General features: G+C 40.8%; 1 protein-coding gene across 1 annotated transcript in view; it reads left to right on the top strand.

The window, feature by feature from the left end:
* Nucleotides 1-22,833, top strand: part of LOC117555618 (tyrosine-protein kinase receptor UFO) — a 49,831-nt gene that overhangs the window by 20,945 nt on the left and 6,053 nt on the right. The window contains exons 7-15 of the mRNA XM_034230544.1: nt 2,114-2,309; nt 7,551-7,690; nt 7,788-7,932; nt 8,350-8,367; nt 12,803-12,932; nt 13,203-13,294; nt 21,093-21,188; nt 21,689-21,766; nt 22,225-22,317. Coding sequence (XP_034086435.1) covers nt 2,114-2,309; nt 7,551-7,690; nt 7,788-7,932; nt 8,350-8,367; nt 12,803-12,932; nt 13,203-13,294; nt 21,093-21,188; nt 21,689-21,766; nt 22,225-22,317 — 988 coding nt within the window. The remainder of the gene's footprint in view (nt 1-2,113; nt 2,310-7,550; nt 7,691-7,787; nt 7,933-8,349; nt 8,368-12,802; nt 12,933-13,202; nt 13,295-21,092; nt 21,189-21,688; nt 21,767-22,224; nt 22,318-22,833) is intronic.

The raw sequence follows: 22,833 nt of genomic DNA, 5'->3' as shown, positions 1-22,833 counted from the left end.
AAATGTTTCTCCTGGAGAAGGGAGCGGAGCAGCACCACCCCTAAACGTCTGGTTCTAATAAAGCTGCCCCTCATACCTCTTGCTGTTCTTGCCCCCCTCCCTTTTCCCCCCTCCCTTTTCCCCCCTCCTCAGCCTCACAGGGGAACAAGGCAAGGGGCCGGCTCCAGCAGAATGGGGTAACAATCTGAATTTAACGGTCCATTGTGTGGGGAAAGAAACATGAGAAAATGTACGGAGTAGAGAGCTTAACGATGTTACTTTGCTGCACAAAGGAAGCATAAAGCAGACAGAAAGAAAGGCAGAGGGAAACAAAGACAGAAGACGACAAGAACGAAAGTCACTTATTGAAAACAGGAACATCCAGACAGCAGGTATTGTGGGTTTGAGACATGCTGAGGGAATGCAGGCTGGAGTGTGACTCAGAGCTGAGCTGCACAATTAGATTAATACACTTGTTTACGGGCTGGACTGTGATTCATCCAGACAGGAATGACTCGCTCCTTCTCTCTCACACACATTCATTCAGTCCTCATTCATACACCTTAATATTACTTGGGATCACACCACCTAACTCACGCCATGGAGAAAAAGCACCACCCACTACTCGTGAACTCTCAATAGTCATGTTGTTTTTAAAGGTCCCGTATTATAAACAGTTACATTTCTCCATTTCTTTCATTACAAATCAGATATAGATGCTATATAAATACTGTTACAAATATCAGAGGCTCAATCTGCAGCCCACATTCCGAAATAAAATAATATGAATGCTCAAAAAGTTTCACTAGTGGTGCAGTGATGAAGTATTTTTGTAGGATGTCCCGAAAGTTAGAATCCTAAGGGCTCCCTCGAAAAAAAGCAATGGGATTTTCCCATCACAATTTGGAATATTGCAGAAATAAGATCTTTGGAAAACACATGATACTTACACATTTTGTCCACATGCATTGTAGTTGCAGTCACGACCAGTGCGCAGATGCAGAATAGACGGAAACACTGACCAATGAGAGTAGACTGGACTTTTTTCAGGGAATAGTTCTTAAAGAGACAGGTGCTAAAACAGTTTCACACGGACAGTAGGCCTATAGGAAAAATAATCCGTTTTTTCTTTTAATTAAATATAAATAGTAACCCAAAAAACATGTATAAACATGAAAGTGAGTACGGATCCTGTAAAATCATCAGCAGAGTACAACAGCACCTGCGCTATACACACACATGATCTGTTGGTATGGCTGCTCATTTGTATTTAGGTTTTGGGCTCTGACTTTAAGCCCACCCTGTGAAGAGCAGCCAGCAGCCTGCAGGAGCAGCTTGATAATGAACACCAGAATAATGGTCCCGACTGGCGACTTTAATGTGGTTTTAAGATTGCTGCAATGCATGCGCTATGTTCCTCTTTAAACGTGTTTACCACAGAGAGTTTGCAGAGACAGCAGGTTTCTGATTGTTCTGCTTCCCGTGCACCTTACTGAGCCTGGGTCACGTTCAAACAACAATAAAGACGTTTTTACGACTTTTCGGCCATTAGCATTTCATTGCCATCTCAAAGCATGGACTCCAAACTCCTTCATTCTGGAGCGTCTCTCTCCCGAGAAAGACAACCACATGTTTTTGATTTAGAAAAGAGGAAGTTTCTCTTTATTTTCCATACAAGTGGTTCCTGCAGACCAACTGTGATTGGTAATTTGTAGATTTAAAAAAATATTGATAATATCCTATTAAGGTAGTATTGATTGTATCTATTAAGACCACACTTACATTTTAAATCCTGTTGCTTTGCACATTCAAACATATAAAGTAAATGGTTGTCTACCTGTTTAAGTGTTTTATCTGGCTCTGACTAGTAATAATAGACATCTTGAAAGTGACTTATTGAGTTATTCTAATAGATGCCATTGCCAAAAGCATTGGTTTCAGATCTGTTTGCACTAGAAGAACAAGGTCCTCTTCCTGTTTGTGCCATAAAGCAATAAAGACAGGGAGATTTGAGCCTTTGCAGACTATTTAAATGCAGGAAAAGGAAAACCCTAAAAAGCAAAATAGCCTTTAAATATAAACATATCAATACGGAGAAAAATCACAACACAAGTTTGTCATTTGAATGTTTCAGGCCAAACACTCGGGAGAACCCTTCACAGGACGCCCAGATAAGATGATCCACAATCAGAACGTGAACATCCCCCCGGCCTCGCACCTGATCGGGGGCCTGGAGCCCCACAGCCTGTACGCAGTGAGGGTGGCCTGCCACAGCAGCCAGGGACCCTCCGCCTGGACCCCCTGGGTGGAGCTGCACACCAAAGAAGGAGGTGAGTCCTCAGAGGATGTTTGTTTTCATCCTGCATGTGTGAGTGCGGGGTCAGCTCCTCTGAAGTGAGTCAAGGCTGTGTTATCTGGCTACTGACAGCCCCCCCCCCCCCACCCCGCACAACTGCAGGAATGGTTGAGCCTCATTTAAGTGTCATGTGGTCTGTACAAAGGATTAATTTATGGAAGTATATGAAGCTAATTTCTGCTTTCATTTTCAGATACATACAGTAGTTGGAATGTACTGTTATGACGAGGATACACATTGTGACTAATAATTAAATATTCAAGATTCCTAGTCCTCTATTATTTATTTGTTATTGTTTCTAGAAGCCCCAGGTCAGTGGTTAGTTGTTGCGAGTGTCTGCCATTTTAACCTTTGACCCTAGCTGTGTTCTTATCTGATCTCCTATGTGTGATTGTTTTATATCTTGGGTTAAATAACAGCAGTCAATTGCTACAAAAAGTCCCCAAAAGGGGCCTCTAGGGTGCAATAGTCAAAAAGTAAATGCAAAAGGTTATTCCACACTTAATTATAGACAGTAAAAGGCCTAAAAGGATACTCTTAACTATCACGCTTGATTCTTCTCCCCGTTATGAGCTTTATTTCGTGGTGTAGTGAATACACTTCTGCTTCTCAGCTTGATTCTATATGATAACAAGAATTGAGTTACAGTGCACGGTTAGTCATAATACTGCTTCCCGTGCCCCTTCCACTTAAGTCTGTGTTCATGAAGAATACCAGACCTAAGTCACTGTACCTCTGCAATCTTTGAAATGTAAACTCTTGAGGTAGAAGGCTGCCTGGTATTGGAGAGACAGAGTAGGTGTGGAGGGATGGAGGGAGGGACGTTAAATTCTCCTGAAAGGCTTCAGTTAGGATCGCAGCACTCCGTTCAAACTGTACAGGCTGCTGTGTTTGACTTTAAACTGAGGTGGGATTTTCCATGCCAGCTCATGCTGCCTCTATCCCTGACGAGCAGGAATGGAAACAGCAGAGGAGAGATCTGCCACAGGAGGGATGATCGGGGCTTTCCATGATTGAAGCTGCTCAGAATCTGAAAGCACTTCAACATGGCATTTCTCATGAAATAGGAAAATGGAGAAGTACTTGTAATAAAAGAGAAGGAGAAAAAGTGGTTTTGAGATAAGCTTGCTACAGTCGGGATTTTCAAGTTTCACTACTCTATTCAGCAGAGTTCGAGCAAGCTTGGCTTTGTTTCTGTGGAAAAGATCCTCTGGTTTGCAACATTATGTAATGTCCCTTTGGACAGCATTGTCTCACTTGTTCTAATGAGTCAGGGGATGAACAGAGAAACAGAAGATTTGGCTGCTGGTCAAGGATAGTTCAGGAGGCACTGAGGGTCAAAGGGAGTGAGGTTAAAGAAGGGAGGCTCACAGCTCAGACACATTTTCCACTTCTATCTCTTTGTTTTCAATGCTGTGCACTAAACTCCCACAAGGCTCTATTGTTGGGACTGAAGTGTTTTTCCATTTGTTTTTCATTTGGAAATCACACACATAGTATGTTCTTCACTATCTCTTTCCCCATGTCTTCTTGGCACAAACATTTACTGCTCCCATGCCTCCTCCTTAACCCTTTAATGAGCTTTCACATATACATATTTTGGAAGTTAATTTCTTGCTTTTATTCTACATTATACCCATTTTACAGATGAATACACCCGTATTACACCGTCATTATCCCCCGTAGTACACCCATATTACTCCATCATTATTCCCATGTTACATTATTATTTCAACCATATAACACCCTTGTTACACCCATTTGACACCCATATTACACCATACTTACACTGTTGTTACATGAGTTTATCAATATATATTACACCCTTATTACACACTATTACACCTTTATTACACCCGCATTACACCCATTTTACTCATTTTACCCCCATGTTACATTTTTCTCACACCCATATTACACTGTTATTACACCCATGTTACATGGACACAGCCTGTTAAATGACTGTGTCCCACAGGACACAGAAACCTTAAGGGTTCATTCTTGAGTGTTCTCTTCATTACAGACTCTTCTCCTGCATGCTTTTGTTGTTCTCATGTCCATCCTTCATTCCCTCGTTGTTCTCATTTTGTCGCAGTAGTCTCTTTGAACCTCAAATCCTACAAACTGCACCGCAGAGTTTATTCCCAACATCAAACAAAACCTTGTTTTCTAAATCCAATCTTCCAACTTCACCCCATCATCGCTCATTTCCCCCTTTCTTTTGACCTCAGATGACCTGTGATTTCCCTTCTGAGAGCACACAGCTATGCACTGTGGGAAACACACAATAAGGGGTCGATGGTGGGAGAAGGCAGGGGATGGAAACGAGGGAAGAGGGCGCTTTGAGAAAACACTAATTTTGCTGTTTTCCCAAAGCCCGATATTTCCCCCAGAGAACAGAAAGGGGGGAGGGGGGTTGGGGGGAGAGGAAGCGAGACGACCCATATCACCCCCTAATCCTAAAGCTGCAACGACATGATGTTTGACATATCCATTCTGTAAACGCATTATCCCTGCACACAGTGGTGGAAAAAGTATTCAGATGATTTACTTGAGTAAAATGATATACCAAAATGTAGAAATATTACATTTCAATGAAAGTACTGCATCTTCAAAATCTGTATTGATAAAATACCTAGTAAATACATCTGCCAAATAAATGTAATGGAGTAAAAAGTACAATATTTGCTTCTAAATGTAATTCAGTAGAAGTATAAAGTAGCATAAAATAAAAAATACTCCAGCAAAGAAAAGGGAAATCAAATGTGAACTTAAGTACAGATCTTGAGTTAATGTACTTAGTAACTTTCCACCACTGCTTGCACATCCAAATAAAACAATCTAACATCTTCTTCAGAGCGTCTTTGCAAAACAAAATAGGCGAGGCACTTGACAAATGTTTTTGAGTTCTTTTGACACACTTCTATATTCCGAAAAGGCACTCCTTAATCCCTCCACACATCTGTTTGTACCCCTAAAGTGACGCTACATTGAATCCAGAGTTACCGGACAACCAAGCTCACCATTCTAATAGGAGTGAGTCATGGAGACGTGGCACAACACACACGTGTCATATGTAATCCTATTTAATACCACTGCCAGTAAAAAAAAGGCTCCATTTGCTGAAGACAGACAATTACAGTGTGTTTCACCACGAATGAATCAAAGTGGACGTCCATAAATGTTGTGACATTTTTTGATGACACGAAGATGCGTGTTCGGAGTGATCAGGGAAACATGTTTCCTGTGTAGTGCTGACATCGTTTTTGATTCATGGAGAACAGACCTCCGGGGTATGAGTCAATATTTGGCTTCAGGGTGACCCTTTTCCATCCACGTGTTGACCCCCCGGAGAACTGAGAGGACGAGATGGAGACCCAGGAGCAGTCCTGAGTCTGAACGCTTCCAATGGTTATCCGACACTACATTTGCAGCACTAAGCAGGAAGTGAAACAGTAGTCTGCCATGGATGCAGATGTTAACCTCTTCTGTTGGAAACTAATTGTGACTCCAAAGTGTTTCTCAGCCTCTTGCCAAGCCGAGCCTGGGAAACAAATGTTAATCTGTAGTTTCTGCATTTTAGACAAACAGCACTTGCACACAGTTTTTACCCCTCCTCCACAAATCTCTAAGTCAAGGCTTACTTCTCTTAAACTCATAGCTCCGTGACAAAAAGAGAGACATTTACAGCAGAGGGGGCAGCGAGGGAGGAGACAACTTGGAAAGAAGGAGATCGAGTAATGTTGGATTGAAGACAGGGAGAGGAAAGGCAACAAAGGGATTGAGAAGGAGAAGGCAGAGAACGGGGGGGGGCACAGATGACGGATCATAGGTGGAGACGATCTTCTGGAACGAACTTGACTTGTTTTCATTGCCGCTGGCAGGCAGAGCAGGGACCGCATGTGGAAACAATCATCCGCCAAACACTTCCTGATAACATCATCCTATAGGCGTGTGTGTGTGTGTGTGTGTGTGGTGTGGTGTAGTGTGTGTGTGTGTGTGTGTGTGGGTGTGTGTGGGTGTTGTGTGTGTATGTGTGAGTGTGTAGTGTATGTGTGTGTGTGCTGGTAGTGTTGTGTGTGTGTGGTGTGTGTGTTTATGTGTGTGTGTGTGTGTGTGTGTGTGTATTGTGTGGGTGTGTGTCTTGTGTGTGTGTGTGTGTAGTGTGTGTCTGATGTGTGTATGATGTGTGTTGTTGAGTGTTAAGTGTTGGTGTGTGGGTCTGTGTGTGTGTGGTGTGTGTGGGTGTGTGTGTGTGTGTAGTGTGAGGTTGTGTGCTTGTTGTGTGTGTGTGGTGTCTCTGTGCTGTCTGTTGGTGTCGTGTGTGGTGTGGTGTGTGTGTGTGTGTGTGTGTATGTGTGTGTGTATGTGTGTGTGTGTGTGTGTGTGTGTGTGTGTGTGTGTGTGTGTGTGTGTGTGTGTGTGGTGTGTGTGGGTGTGTGTGTGTGTATGTGGGGTGTGTGTGTGTGTATGTGGTGTGTGTATGTGTGTGTGTGTGTGTGTGTGTGTGTGTGTGTGTGTTTGTCCAGTTAGTTTGTGTGACTTTTTAAGCCTGCAGAGTAAGTGAGAAGCAAAGACAAAGAGAGCCCTAACTCAGACGGCTACAAAGGAAATGAGCACAGTCGTCTCCTTGTGAAAAGGTTCTTGGATTCTTGTGTCTTACACAGCATCAATCTCAGACACACACACACACACACACACGTGCACAAACACACACACAAATTCCTCACACTTTCTAGCATTTTATTCAGCAAGGTTTTCTCTCCACTGGAGATTTCTGTTGCCAGCAGCCCTTTTCTTTCACTCTCTGCTCCAGAAAGCCAGAACAGAAAAGGGCAGGCGAGAGAATGAGGCAGAAACAGGGATGGACAGCCTGGAGGAGGGGGGCAGGGGCCCCGGCAAGTGTCCGTTTGAGGTCCTCCAACCGTGGCTTTTGAACTAGCTAATCGCCCCACTCTGCGGTGCTCTCAGCAAGCCTTTTTTGTCCTTATAAAGCTGAATTCCTCACATTCCCTGACATCTTCCCCTTCCAGCTGTTGTAGTTCTCCACACCCTGGAGGCTGCAGGCTGTCAAAACAACACACGCCTGAAACCCCCCCGACACACTGGCCCCTGGCCACCAACCCCACAGTCACACCCTGCTTAGCCAATCTGACAAACAACTCAAAAGCGGTATAAAAGTTTGAAAATGTAAACTCGTTTTTTTTTGTTTCAGTGCCAGACCACCCGCCCGTTAACGTTAGCGCTGTCCTGAACGGGACAGACGTGCTGCTGACATGGGAGGGGCCCCCAGGAAAGCTGAATGGAGAACTGCAGGGCTACATGGTGGAGTACAGCACCCCCAATGCTCAGCAGGTATGAGGCACCATGCAAACTGTTTGACATTGTTCATCCTATAAATGAAGATGTTAAATCTGCTTGATTCCGACTACCTCTTTTCTTCTGTTGACAGTTTGTTGTGGACACTGGATTGGCCACCGAGCTGTCAATCAATCTGTCTGTCCCCCTGTCCAATGTGACCTTTCGAGTGTGTGCCTATACAGTGGTGGGGCAAGGACCCTGGACCCCCACACAGACCCTGACCCTTATTACTCCTGGTGAGTGCCAAAAAAAAGTGAAAACATACTTAAAAAATAAAATGAAAAAACATTGAATTTGCCGTATTTGTTGAGAAGTACTTTAAATGCTTTTTTTAAATACAGAAATTAGTTTTCTTTAAGAAACTTATAAGCAAATATCTGTCAAGCGACCAAATTAAAAGTGGTTCTTTGGCATGATTCTTTCAACTAATCAATTAGTAATTATAAAATAAATAATGAGTTAACTTAGGTTATATTTTTAAATGCTGCATCATTTCGTACGTCTTCTTTATAAGGTATAATAGTTTATTACAGTTACAAGAAGATTCGTATACATCCTGCAATGATAAACACATTTTTAAGGTTTGACCAAAGAAAATGTGTTACTTTTGTGTTAATATTGACACGAGCTACGCTTTCTCTTTTCTCTCACAGAAATGGAGGAATTCAGAGGTGAGTAATGACTGACTTTACACATTAACAAACCTACCATTAGCTCTGATGTGACCCCTCCGAGTGACACGTAGTGACACGCTGACAGTGGAAGTGAGATCATGGTGTTTTTGAACACCATTCGACTTCTCTTATTCTCTGTCAGTGGGTTCCTCCATGAGCCTGCAAGTTTCTTCCTGTGTATCTCTGAGATAAAAAGGGAAGGAAGAGAAAAAGGAGAAGAGAAGATCTCAGAGTGAGATGAGAAAGGGGAAGAGAGAGGGGATGGAGGGGTGAATGGGGAGACGCATCATAAATATTTATAACAAGCGAGAACAGTGTAGCATCTCTGTTTGCTTAGTCCAATAGAGCCAGACAGACAATTCAAACAACAAGAATGGCAGATAAAAAGAGGCAAGGAAAGTCGAGGGAGGGGGAGTGTGAATGAGAGGACAAGTTGGGGTGGAGGTTGTGGAAGAATAGCAGCAAGGGAAGCTGGGAATACATTCAATGTGAGAGGTGGGACTGCAAGAAACAGTAGATATTTTGAGAATAAGGAAAAAATTAAACATGCTGTATTTTTAGAGGAGAAATGTTTAGATTTAGCTCAACAAATATGCAGGGAGGGACTGAGGTCACTTATGGCGCATTTCCACTGCAGCGCGTAGCACGGTTTAAGCGTTGTTTCGTTTCCACTAGGGTAGTTCCGGAAAACATGAATAAAACTACACATCTTCAGATGTTATACACACATAAGTGTCCTACACTAATAATACAAAGTTATTATGGCATTGTATGCTGTGTGTATCTTATTTGTAATATCTTCAGACCTTTCCAACTCCTCAACAGTTGCCTGTCTTTGACTGTTGCAGGTTTAGGTTCAAATATAAAAAAAAAATATGTGTGGATAACAAAATACATCCGTGATGAACTAAGCTGGAAACTTATACTGGAAAGTATAATTTATTGTGTCAACACTCACTGTAAACTTGACAGTTTTTTAACCCGCACCGCCTAGTGGTTAAAGCACGTTATTGCATTTTGTTGTTGAATATGTTATACTTACATACTTTCATAGGGGGAAAGTAGAAGGTCAATGATAGAAATATAGAATATAAAAAATCAAGAAGATACTGTAAGTGATCTCTACAATAAAACAGTTTAGTGCACGATGTACAAAGATATTAATAGGAGGATGTGCAAAACAGACAAACTAATTAACCTTTATTAACACATTAAAGAATACTTTAGGTTAAGGTCTTCTTTCAAATAAGAAAAAAGCTTTGGGGGTATCGATCTACAGATAAATATTAAGCCTGACAAAGTACTTAACGTCTAATATATTGCTTTCCTGCAATGTTAACTATGTTGAAGCACTTATTTTAACTGATATTATACACATTAATTATACTCTTATGTGTAGATAGTATAAGAAATGTGCAGAATATGACAGTTTAATGGTGGAGGTATACACACACATATTGATAGATGTCTTGTAATGCACTGTTGAGGAACCTGTGACCCAAGTTTTTCATTCATTGCATGACTACACCGTAGTTGTGTATATGATATGTCAATAAACCTTTGAAAATCTTGAAATCTTGAAAGGGATGTGCAAAACAGCCATAATATACAGTTTTTAATGAACTATTAGTAGAGAATAACGATTAATTAATATACTTTATAGAGATCTGCAGATAAATGTTTAGTCTTCTCAAGCGCCAACTATCAAATATTTTTTGGATTTCATATCGCATTAACACCATATCCCAACGTGCATTGCGGCTAAAACATCCAATCACCGAGCTTCAACCATAGCTAAGGAACTTGGGTAATCAGTTCAGTGGGTGTGTATCACAATGATCCTCAAAATGTCCCTTATAGGCCTACGTCTGTTTCCGGTTATTTTTATTTTGAAATTCAGTTCCTGACGGACGCCAAAAAGCCAGAGATTATAGAATCAAACAAATAAATAAAAACAAGGATAATTATGTTATTGGTGAGTAAATAACAGTGTGTTATTTTGAAAAGAATAACAAATTAGAAGGAAAAAAAATTACAAAAATTACAGATTTCAGTATTCTGAGGCTCTGAGCCCCATTTCTTTTCCTCGCGGACGGTAAAAAAATGATACGATTTAAAATAAAAACAATAATCGTGGCTTGATATTGAGTAAGAACATGTTTTTATGAACCACACAGTTTCCGGTCTTCCAAGACCTGAACGGACAAAAAGACGTGGTGCAGGCACGAAACATCCTACCAATAGAAATACATTGCTTTTAAAATCGTTCTGTGTGACACGAAAAAAAGGGGAAAATCGTGTTGGTGAACACGAATCAATAGATTAAATGTTGTGACTATAACACGAAATGCCGTGAGACTGGGTTGAACGTTGTATATGCTCCGACCGTCCACACTCACAACAACGGCCTATACAAACATAAATAAACCAGCGACTGTATTCGCCATGACACAGACAGTCTGTGGTTTGCACTTGTTTAACTTTTGTCTAGTTTCTGAACAGATATGAAGAGCTGTGAGCTCTGAGTGCTAACAGCTAACGGCTGATGTTTTGGTTTTGTGGTTCGCATTGAAGATGACGTCACGGCTCCGCCTACACTGCGTTACTATAGTTACTGCCCCAGATACTAAACTGTAATGGAAACGCAGCATAAAGTGAGCCTGGCCTACCAAGGCCTAAGTATACCATACTAACCCCCTAATCGCACCAGGAGCGTCTACGCTGCGGCTGCGCCGCGCTGCGACCTCCTCCTGCGTCCTAACCCACCAGGCGCGTTTCAAAACGTTGCGGAAGCGGAGCGTCTTGTGTGCAGCCTCGCAGTTGTTGGGTGAACATTCCACTTCCTGCCTGCGCCGCGCTGCGCCGCGTCAAAAATAGGATTCATCCTATATTTTAGAAATTCCTTGCGGCGAGGAGCTTCTGGGACGCTTCGAGCCGCGGCGCAGCGCGGCGCAGCGCGGCGCAGCGTGTCTGGTGGAATAGCACCCATTGACTAGAGTGGCCGCAGCCGCAGCGCAACGCAGCGCAACGCAGCGCAACGCAGCGCAACGCAGCGCAACGCAGCGCAACGCAGCGCAGACGCTCCTGGTGGGATTAGGGGGTAAGCCGTGCGAGGCCCTGCAGTGGAAATGCGCCATTAGTCAAATTGACCAGTAAAAACCAATTTTCCTTCACAATAATGCTGCATGTGTATAGAGTGGTGCAGGAATCATTCCTAAATCAGGAATATGAGTCAGCATTTTACCACTTCCGGTTTGGAAAAGCTCTTGGTTAAGCCTTTTCACTCTATTGCTGTTTTAAACTCCTGAATTTCCCCACAGGGATTAATAAAGGTCAATTTTATCTTATCTTCAAATAAGATCTGTGGTTAACACTAGTTTAAGAGATTTTCAAGTTTTGTTCTATGAGAACATATGTCAGTAAACACCCCATTGGTGAATGTCTGAAACTTCTACAGCATGTGTCTTAAAAAAAGCAGTACCACTTTACAATAAGACTACCCTTATAAAGGGTTTACGAATAGTTTGTAATTAATTTATTAATTAGGTTGTGAACACTTTATACATCCTTAATAAGCTTTTATAAGACATGAGATAAACAGGGCAACTGTGACCGGTTGCTTGCCAAATAGTGAGCCCACATGTATCTGTGCTGCTAAGCCTTATTAGAAATGGTAGTAATTCATTAATAAATGGGAATGTGTTTTACACTTTACAACAAGGCTCCCTTTTGGCAACTATAAATGTTAGTAACTCATAAATAAATGGTCATAAAGAGATGCCAAGAAACATCGAGATGGAAGGGGGGAATCAACTCAGTGAACAACAGATACCAAGGATGTTGGCTGAGGAAGAAGACAAAATAAGCTAGGTAGCCAATATAAGGCTTAGTCATCTTGCCAAATAGTGAGCCTGTCTGAAAATTATGTTAGAACTGGTTTATAAATGGTTCTTAATGATTAAGAAAGTGCTTACAACCTAATTAATAACCTAATTATAGACCCTTTATGAATCCTTTATAAGGGTAGTCTTATTGTAAAGTGGTACCAAAAAAGCTAATGGCTAACTGGTAACTAAAGGAGACATTAGCCGCTGTTAGCTTAGCGGTGGTGACGTGAAGTCATGTGACCGTGATGTGGTTCGTTTATAGCCTAGCCTTAGTTTTTTACATCTTTCAATTTGTATTTACACTTCAGAAATCATGAAAGTGGTGTTAAAATGTAGAGATTATCTTTACTGTACAAAACACGTAAGACTCATAAACGTGTGTTGGCGATAGATCTTATTTTCTGTGATATTCCAAAATTCCATTGATTTTAGTCGAGGGTTGTTGCTTTTTGTCACAATAGGGGCTCCATTACTTCTCTTTTCACGTTAAAAACACATCACTAAACCCTCTTCTGTCTCTTCCCACACCCCTTCCCCTCCCTCAGGCCCGTCAACTCCTCCGGCTTTTTCCTGGCACTGGTGGTATGTGGTGATGGCCATTGCCGGCGCCGTGTCCATCGCTGTGCTCATGGCTGTTTATGTGGCCAAGCTGCGGCGCAAGGAGACGCGTTTTGGGTGCGTAGGCTGTTGGCGCTCCTCAAGAGTGGAAGGGAGGGACTAGATAGTCGTGCCAAACCAAAAAATCTTCAGTGTTTTTCCAACTCCTTGACCGAGTTGTGCATGCCTTCTGAAAGCATTTGGAAGTAGTTGCTGCCATCTGTTTTGCAAAAAACAACAATAACTCTAGCGAGTTATGGAGGCGTGCCATGTTTTCAGCTGTGTTTACGCTTCTGCTGGAGAGGCTTCTCATTGTGTTTTGCCCTGATTTATAATGTGTGTTCACAGAGAGGCGTTTGAACCCATGATGGAGAGCGGAGAGCTGGTGGTCAGGTACCGCGCCCGCCGCACGTACAGCCGAAGGACCACAGAAGCAACATGTGAGTCCTCCTCTTTGCACCTGCATGTTATTTAGAAAGGTTACACTTTGTATTTCCTCCTGCAGCAGTGAGAAGTAAGCCTCTCAGCATGCCCAAACCTGCCTAGTCCCCAAGGATAGATAGCGATACAGAAAAAAAGGTAGCATAGCAGCATCTTCTCTCACGCCCTGGGCTTGGATCCAACAGTTCACTGGAAAGAACCATTGTAGAGACAAATACACTTCAAGTCATAACACAGGAATCACAGCTTGGGTTTGTTAGTTTGATCAAAGTCAGAAACAGAAACATCCTAAAGTTAATCCATCCTCTACAGCTGTGTTCAGTCAGCTGACAACTACACTGTGGCCCTTGTGCTCTATAATGCCATGTTTTATCTTTTTACAATCGTCAGATCAATTAGATGTGCAGTAAATCCATTTGTGAAGGTGTGGCCAGTAGTATTAGGAATGAATGGTAGAATTGAATTTGACTGCAATGTAGGCGTTTTCTGACAAAGTAGAGCAGAACAAAGGAAGGAAGTGTGAAAGGGAAGGTTACATCAAGATTACCTCAGATTGTTGGAAAGGGGAGAGAATTACCTGACGTACCTTTGTTAGAAATGTAATTGTAAAAACAGACGAGGAGTTACTTGACTGCTCTGCCTGGAGGTCATTTCACCTCTGGGGAGTTAGGGTGAGTTTCAAGTCCCCCCCAGGGGGAGGGATGACCTTGTACCTGTCTAACACAAAGCAGAGGTTCGGGTGTATCACCAGCCTGCAGTCCCTGTGATTCCTCCTGATTCCAGACAGAGATACCTGTAAACACAGCACAAAGACTCTGATTTCACACAGCTCGGTCGCATTCAAGTCGTGACATTATCCCAGGTGTACGAGAAATATTTGTGAAGAACTCATATACAAGTCTCAGCTTGCCACAGCCACAAAGAGGCCGGGGGATAGGGGAAAACAACAAAACTGAGACCCGCCAAAAAGATGAGAGATGTAGAGATAATGTGCACTGTGAGTGAATGAGAGAAAGCACACCGGGAATAAATGAAGGGGTCAGATTGGAGGGATTTGAGAGGGATTTACGCCGCTGAGGTTGACCGGTAATTTTGGCCAATACCCTGGGGCTACGGTTATTGCGCGCATCGGCTAATGGCTAGTCACACCAGCATGTGTTGGAACATGCCTGCGCACTGAGAACACTGTTGTTGGACGCGTGGCAGATTGATAGTGTAGCAGCAGCTGGAGAGAGATCTCTGATGCATGTCGTTGCCTTGTCATATTCTGGCCCAGATGTGAAAACAGAGCGAACTTCCATAGCAGAGTGTGCTAGTCACCAAACAGCTGAGTGACAGCCAGCTGGTGGAAGAGAGTCAGGAACATTTAAACCAGCTTAAATCCTCTGAGCTCATCTCCCCTAGTGAGAGACTTTCTCATGGCAGATTTGCTCTGTACAGTGGAATTAGTTTAGTTTGGGATTTTTCTGTCAGGATTGTGTTAACATGTCATTGTTTACGGGATAAAGTACGGGCTAAGTATCTTGCTCAAGAACTCTTTCACATGTTGACTGCCGGGCTGGGATTAGAACCACTGACCCTGGTATTGACGCTCATTTATCCCCTGAGCCACAGCTGCCCTGTTTGCAATGTAGATTCAAATGTCAATCATTTAAAAAGAAATAAGGGTTTCTGTAAGATATTTCCATTGTGCCTGTTCCCAAGCACGCCTCTCCAACAAGCCTTAAAGACTACCGACCCGTGGCACTTACATCGACCATCATGAAGTGTTTCGAGAGGCTGGTCTTGGCTCGGCTTAAATCATGCCTCCCACCCACACTTGACCCCTACCAGTTTGCCTATCGTCAGAACAGGAGTACGGATGACACCGTCTCCACAGCACTACACCCTGCCCTCTACCATCTGGATCAGAGCAACACATATGTACGATTCCTGTTCATTGACTTTAGTTCAGCATTTACCACCATCATTCCTTCCAAACTGATTACCAAGCTCAGTGACCTTGGCATTGACCCCTCCCTCTGCAACTGGATACTGGACTTTCTCACAAACAGACCCCAGCATGTTAGAATAGACAAGCTCACATTCTCTAATCTCATCCTTAGCACTGGTCTCCCGCAGGGCTGTGTGTTAAGTCCCCTCCTATATTCCCTCTTCACACATGACTGCAAACCTGTACATGGCTCAAACGCCATCGTTACGTTTGCAGACGACACCACAGTGGTCGGGCTTGTCAGCAACAATGACGAGACGGCATACAGGGAAGAGGTTGAGCATCTGGCAGAGTGGTGCGCTAACACAACCCTGTCTCCTAAAAATTACGTTCCCACAGAACTAAACTGCATTCTGAATTACGTTTAGCTTGAAACGTATTTACTCCCACGTTACGTTCGTTATGAACGTATCTAAAATACGTTTATTTTCTACATATCTTCTAGAAACATATTTTCTCCCACGTTACGTTCCTTATGAACGTATCTTAAATACGTTTATTTTCTACATATCTTTGCCATTTATTGCCTTGCTTATAATAATGATAATAGTCATTTATAAATATCATTTTAGAGCACACCTTTGAAATCGAGAATCAGGCTCGATATATGGTTAAATTAAAATCAGTAGGCGAGGCTGTAATTTCGCCAGCTGTTACTCTCATGAGCGAGGCAGAAAATAATAGTTTTAACATGACAAAAAGCTGCTGTGTCGTTTACCTCAAACATTAAAACAAATCCAGAGTTACGTGTTTCTGTACTTCCTCTAAGAAGAAAGGACAGTAAAAGAAGAGCTCTGTGGCTTCAGGCTTGATCGCCGTTCAAATGACAGCGTTGGTTTCCCCAAAAGTTGGCGGAGCTGTAAAGTGACGTAGATTTTACTATCATCTATTATTCAAAACCATTCTATGTATTCTAACGTAAATTACATGCCAGTGTTTTATCTTTTTATTTATTTGTTTTTATTTTAAATCGTATAATGTCGGACTTTTTTCCCGTCTGTGAGGAAAATAAATGGGGTTTAGAGCCTCAAAATACTGAAATCTGTATTTTTGAAAATCTTTTCCTTCTAATTTGTTATTCTTTTCTAAATAACACACTGTTATTTACTCAACAATAACACACAATTATCCTTGTTTTTATTTATTTGTTTAATTCTATAATCTTGGGCTTTTTAGCCGTAAATAAAGTCACCAGAAACAGACGGGACATTTCGAGATTTAGGATGGCCGAAGACACTACATTACCCATAATCCCCAGCTATCGTTTGGGACTACAGTCCCGTTGACAAACCCCGTGATGTTGGAGTGGTAGTGCGCCAAGGTTACGCCGAGCGTCAAGCTCTTTGAAATGGAACGAAACCACGGCAGACTATTCAAAACTGGACTCGAACGCCCCCCGAGAAATACACATGCTGGCTATTGTGTTTCGCAACATGTTCTCTATGGCACGTATCTACTGGGAATTGTAGTTTTAAAAGACGTTTTTCCCAAAATTAGAAGTTGCCAGTATTAAACTGTGTACAGCCCTGGAGGTTTAGGCGATAGGAAACACATTGGTGTGTACACATTTAAAACATGTAATTACTAAATGGGTAAAAATCGCTTATATCCATAATGGGCAGCATTAATATATACCCACACGACAGCTTACTTTGTAATTCTACTCCACTACAATTCAAAGGTTAACCTGGTATTTTTACTCCACTACATTTAGTTTAGTTACTTTGCAGATTCTGATTAATGATGTGAAATATAAACAACCCTTAAAGCAGACTTTAGTTACACCTGAGTGAAAATTCAGGGAAGGTGATTGTCAAGTGCCAACAATCAGGAGAGATATTTGATAGGTGGTGCTTGAGAAGACTAAACATTTATCTGCAGATCTCTATAAAGTATATTCATTACTCGTTATTCTCTACTAATAGTTAATTAAAAACTGTATAATGGCTATTTTGCACATCCCTTTCAAGATTTCAAGATTTTCTAAGGTTTATTGATCATATACACAACTTGGGTCGCAGGTTCCTCAACAGCGCATTACAAGACATCTATCAATATGTGTGTACCTCCACCATTAAACTGTCATATTCTGCACATTTCTTATTCTATCTACATACATAAGAGTATAATTAATGTGTATAATATCAGTTAAAAGAAGTGCTTCAACATAGTTAACATTGCAGGAAAGCAATATATTAGACGTTAAGTACTTTGTCAGGCTTAATATTCATCGGTAGATAGATACCCCCAAAGCTTTTTTCTTGTTTAAAATAAGACCTTAACCTAAAGTATTCTTTAATGTGTTAATAAAGGCTAATTAGTTTTTCTGTTTTGCACATCCTCCTATTAATATCTTTGTACATCCGGCACTAAACTGTTTTATTGTAGAGATCACTTATAGTATCTTCTTGACTTTTTATATTCTATATTTCTATCATTGACCTTCTACTTTCCCCCTATCAAAGTATGTACTCTTAATATTGTTTTCATCAAATAACATTATTCAACAAAAATAATTCAATAACGTGCTTTAACCACTAGGCGGTGCACACAAGGTACACACAGCATACTAATAATAACTTTGTATTATTAGTGTAGAACACTTTTGTATGTATAACATCTGAAGATGTGTAGTTTTATTCATTTTTTTACATAATTTTACAGGATATTGCTATATTATTTCACATGTTTTACTTCTACACATTAATATCTGATTTGTAAAACATCACAGACAGAAAGGTATATCCGTCATTTAATGGTACGCTATTGAAATTCTGAATCCATAGATGTGTCTCCCATCACCCAAATCCCCTGACTATTCTCTCAACTCAGTATTTACATTCTTATATTCAAAGAAAATCAGTAATATCTTTAAAAACTACAAGTCCTTTTCTATCAGCTGTGCACCGTTATGGTGTAAATATAACCTATTATCTACCAATTGGATCAAATATAAAAGTCAGCCGAATTACTATTGATACTGCAAGGAGACGTATTTTGTGAAAAGAAATTGAAGATGTTGTTTAATTGTTGATATATTTATGATCCACATCAAGTATTCAGTTTTGGCGGCAGTTCCTCATGTTTGTCTAGAAGTCTTCTCATCAGGGCTCTATAAATAAAGAACTACGGCAGATGTATAATATTTAATGCAGCTGAACCGTGTATTACAATGCCGTTATGTGATGACTTCCAAAGAGAAAAGCAAGAACACTCTGAATTAGGTATTATTTTATTTTTCGTTTTCGGATATCACAACTTATTAACACCATAGCCCAGCGTTTATTGCGGCTAAAACATCCAATCAACGAGCTTCAAGCTGAGGATCTTGGGTAATCAGTTCGGTGGGTTTGTGGTGTGTATCGCTCGAAATGTCCTGTCTGTTTCCGGTGACTTTATTTACGGCTAAAAAGCCCAAGATTATAGAATTAAACGAATAAATAAAAACAAGGATAATTGTGTGTTATGGTTGAGTAAATAACAGTGTGTTATTTAGAAAAGAATAACAAATTAGAAGGAAAAGATTTTTAAAAATACAGATTTCAGTATTTTGAGGCTCTAAACCCCATTTATTTTCCTCACAGACGGGAAAAAAGTCCGACATTATACGATTTAAAATAAAAACAAATAAATAAAAAGATAAAACACTGGCATGTAATTTACGTTAGAATAAATAGAATGGTTTTGAATAATAGATGATAGTAAAACGTCACTTTACAGCCCCGCCCACTTTTGGGGAAACCAACGCTGTCATTTGAACGGCGATCAAGCCTGAAGCCACAGAGCTCTTCTTTTACTGTCCTTTCTTCTTAGAGGAAGTACAGAAACAAGTAACTCTGGATTTGTTTTAATCTTTGAGGTGCAATAAACGACACAGCAGCTTTTTCTCATGTTAAAACTATTATTTTCTGCCTCGCTCATGAGAGTAACAGCTGGAGAAATTACAGCCTCGCCTACTGATTTTAATTTAACCATATATCGAGCCCGATTCTCGATTTCAAAGGTGTGCTCTAAAATGATATTTATAAATAACTATTATCATTATTATAAGCAAGGCAATAAATGGCAAAGATATGTAGAAAATAAACGTATTTAAGATACGTTCATAACGAACGTAACGTGGGAGAAAATACGTTTCTAGAAGATATGTAGAAAATAAACGTATTTAAGATACGTTCATAACGAACGTAACGTGGGAGAAGATATGTTTCTAGAAGATATGTAGAAAATAAACGTATTTAAGATACGTACATAACGAACGTAACGTGGGAGAAAATTCGTTTCTAGAAGATATGTAGAAAATAAACGTATTTAAGATACGTTCATAACGAACGTAACGTGGGAGAAGATATGTTTCTAGAAGATATGTAGAAAATAAACGTATTTGAGATACGTTCATAACAAACGTAACGTGGGAGAAAATACGTTTCTAGCTAAACGTAATTGAGAATGCAGTTTAGTTCTGTGGGAACGTAATTTTTAGGAGACAGGGTTGGCTAACAACAACCTGGCTCTCAACACCAAGAAGACGAAAGAGGTCATTGTGGACTTCAGAAGGAACAAAGACGGCACGCACTCCCCAGTCCATCTTAGTGGAGAAGAGGTTGAGCGGGTCACCAGCTTCAAGTTCCTGGGAGTCCACATCTCGGAGGACCTCTCCTGGACCACCAACACCTCAGCCCTAGTCAAGAAGGCTCACAAGCACATCTTCTTCCTGAGGAAACTGGCAAAACTCCGCCTATCCTCCCAGGTGCTAATGAACTTCTACCGTTGCACCATCGAGAGCATCCTCTCCACCTGCATATCAGTATGGTACGGTAACTGCACGGTCAAGGACAAGAAATCACTGCAGAGGGTGGTGAAGATCGCACAACGCATCATCAAGATGCCACTGCCTTCCATAGCCTCAGTCTATGAAAAGCGGTGCCTGCGAAGGACACGGAACATCATCAGAGACTCTTCCCACCCCAACCATACACTGTTTATCCCCCTACGTGGCACCCGCTCTGGGACACGCTACCGCAGCCTCCCGGATAGAACCAACAGGACTAGGCACAGCTTCTTCCCTTCAGCAGTCAGACTGCTGACAATGAACCCCACGCTCTACCATACTGCCTAGTTGTTGTCGTGTGCTGTGCTGAAGCGCAATTATCCTTGTACATTACTGTTGTATATACAGTACTGTATTCACTGTATTTATTATTATCTGTGTATTTATTCTTATTTATACATTTCCCATCTATTTACCTTCATTTTTGTATCATTTATTTTGTACATACTTCTGATAATTGTTTATATAACTGACTGTTTTGCACTCTGGTTAGACCCTCCTTAATTTCGTTACACTGTGCACTTGCATTTTGTAATGACAATAAAGTAATCTAATCTAATCTAATATGATAGCTGACATTCAGAGTAGGACTTTTTTGTATTTTTGTAACATGACTAACATGTGCATTAAAAGTATGAATCATTTCTTACATTAATACAATTAATACACTTTTAAACAATGTTATGTTACCTTAAAATCATTATTTCAAAAATAAAACTAAAAGATCAAAATTGACAAGATTTAATTAAAAGAATCTGGTGAGTTTTACAAGTAGACATACAGCTTTTATTTCACTTATATTCCCATTCCCATTGTTATTCAAGCTGGCAGTGTTTATTAACACTTTGTTTTTGGCTTAGTGTCGAGCATAGTGGTTTTATAGTCTGGCTGTTTTTCTCTTCTGTACTGTGTTGTTCATTAAAGTGCTTTGGTCAGCAAACACCATTAACATTCCTTATTTTTTCCTCTTCAGTGAACAGCCTGGGCATCAGCGATGAGCTGAAGCAGAAGTTACAAGACGTGATGGTGGACAGACATAAACTAACCCTGGGAAAGACCCTAGGAGAAGGTACTGCTTTGTTTATTGGCTTTGTTTTACTATAAAAAATATTAGTCTCATGTCTAGCAGCTTGGGTTTCATATCTACAGTTTAAGTACAGGGGCTGCCAGACAAACAGCATGGTGAAAGAGGCATTTGTGATACCTTTGTCTCAGGCATATTTAATGGTTAGGACTTGCTATGTTTTCACCCCTGGTATAGTCGAACAGTTTACAACGTGATAATCTCATAGCCAACCAGTCTTCATTGACATTTAAAGGGTCCCTATAATGCTTTTTGGGGTTTCTCTTTCCTGTAGTGTGTTATACAGGTTTGTGTGCATGTAAATGGTCTCCAAAGGCTAGTATCCCAAAGTTATCTCCAACACACAAACCTTTTTCAACATTAAAGCATGGATACATGTTACAGTAGAGGCACCAAATACAATTATGAAACATCAAAATGAGCATAATAGGGCCCCTTTAATGTTGTTGCATATAACTGACCATTGATTGTGTTTCTTTCTTCAGGGGAATTTGGCTCTGTGATGGAAGGTCTGCTGACTCAGGAGGATTCTTGCCTCAAAGTTGCTGTCAAGACTATGAAGAGTGAGTAGACAGTTAAAGCACTCAGCAACCACCACAATGAATCCCTTCATCTTGAGAACACGGGCAATTGACGGAATAGCCCCTCGGGTCAACATTTTACAAGTTTTGGGGGACAAACATTTCATTTTTCAAACAGATATCTTGTGAAAAATATTGGCAGAAGAAACAGTTGTCCCCACATTGGATGTAATGCCAAAGTAAAGTTAAGATTAGAAGATTAATTTTAAGGGAGAAAACATTGGGGAAAACAGCCTCTTATGTGAGCCAGTTTCAAGCTGTAGCGACGCAGTTAAAACAAACTGCAAACATGTATTAAAGCAGAGTTTAATACATTTAGGAGCCAAAACACCCTCGGAAATAAAAGTTTATTTCTTACCTTGGCAACTTATCAGCCTTGCAGCAGTGCCATGAACTATAGAAAACCCACATGTTCTCACCTTTGCACGTCTCCTCCACAGTCGCTATCTGTACCCGCTCAGAGATGGAAGACTTTCTCCGAGAGGCCGCCTGCATGAAGGAGTTTGACCACGCCAACGTCATGAGGCTTCTAGGTGAGACAGGAGTCATGCTGCCGAGCACTTCAAGAACCGACACAGAAACACTGGAGATTAACACATTTAAAGTTTAAAATTAAATGTAAAGAAAAACCATTAGCATGTGTCTTCCAAAAAACAAATATTACGTTTTTTGATGAATATCTCAAAACCTGGGCGAACAAACTTTAAATATGCCCATAACTAAACACAACTGTCTTTAAAGGTCTTTGAAATTAGGTGTCATTAAAGTCATTCCATTTTAGAATGAAATAAAATGAAAGATAAATTATTAAAATATATAGAATGCATAGTCTGTATATAACACAAGAAGTTACAGTAAGAATGTGCAATAAATAAATAATAAAATAAATGTATTCAAACAATAGTTGTTGCAGTATAATGTCCAATAAGAGATACATAAATAAAATAGGAAAAACAAATTATAAAAAATGATATAATGCCTACCTGCCTGTCAGCCTTCCATCTGTGCACAAACTTATCTCGTGCCCTCATTGGTCATGTGCGCGTTTG

Source organism: Gymnodraco acuticeps, unplaced genomic scaffold (genome assembly GCF_902827175.1).
Source record: "Gymnodraco acuticeps unplaced genomic scaffold, fGymAcu1.1, whole genome shotgun sequence".
Classification (NCBI taxonomy): domain Eukaryota; kingdom Metazoa; phylum Chordata; class Actinopteri; order Perciformes; family Bathydraconidae; genus Gymnodraco; species Gymnodraco acuticeps.
This window is presented reverse-complemented; position numbering and strand designations above follow the sequence as displayed.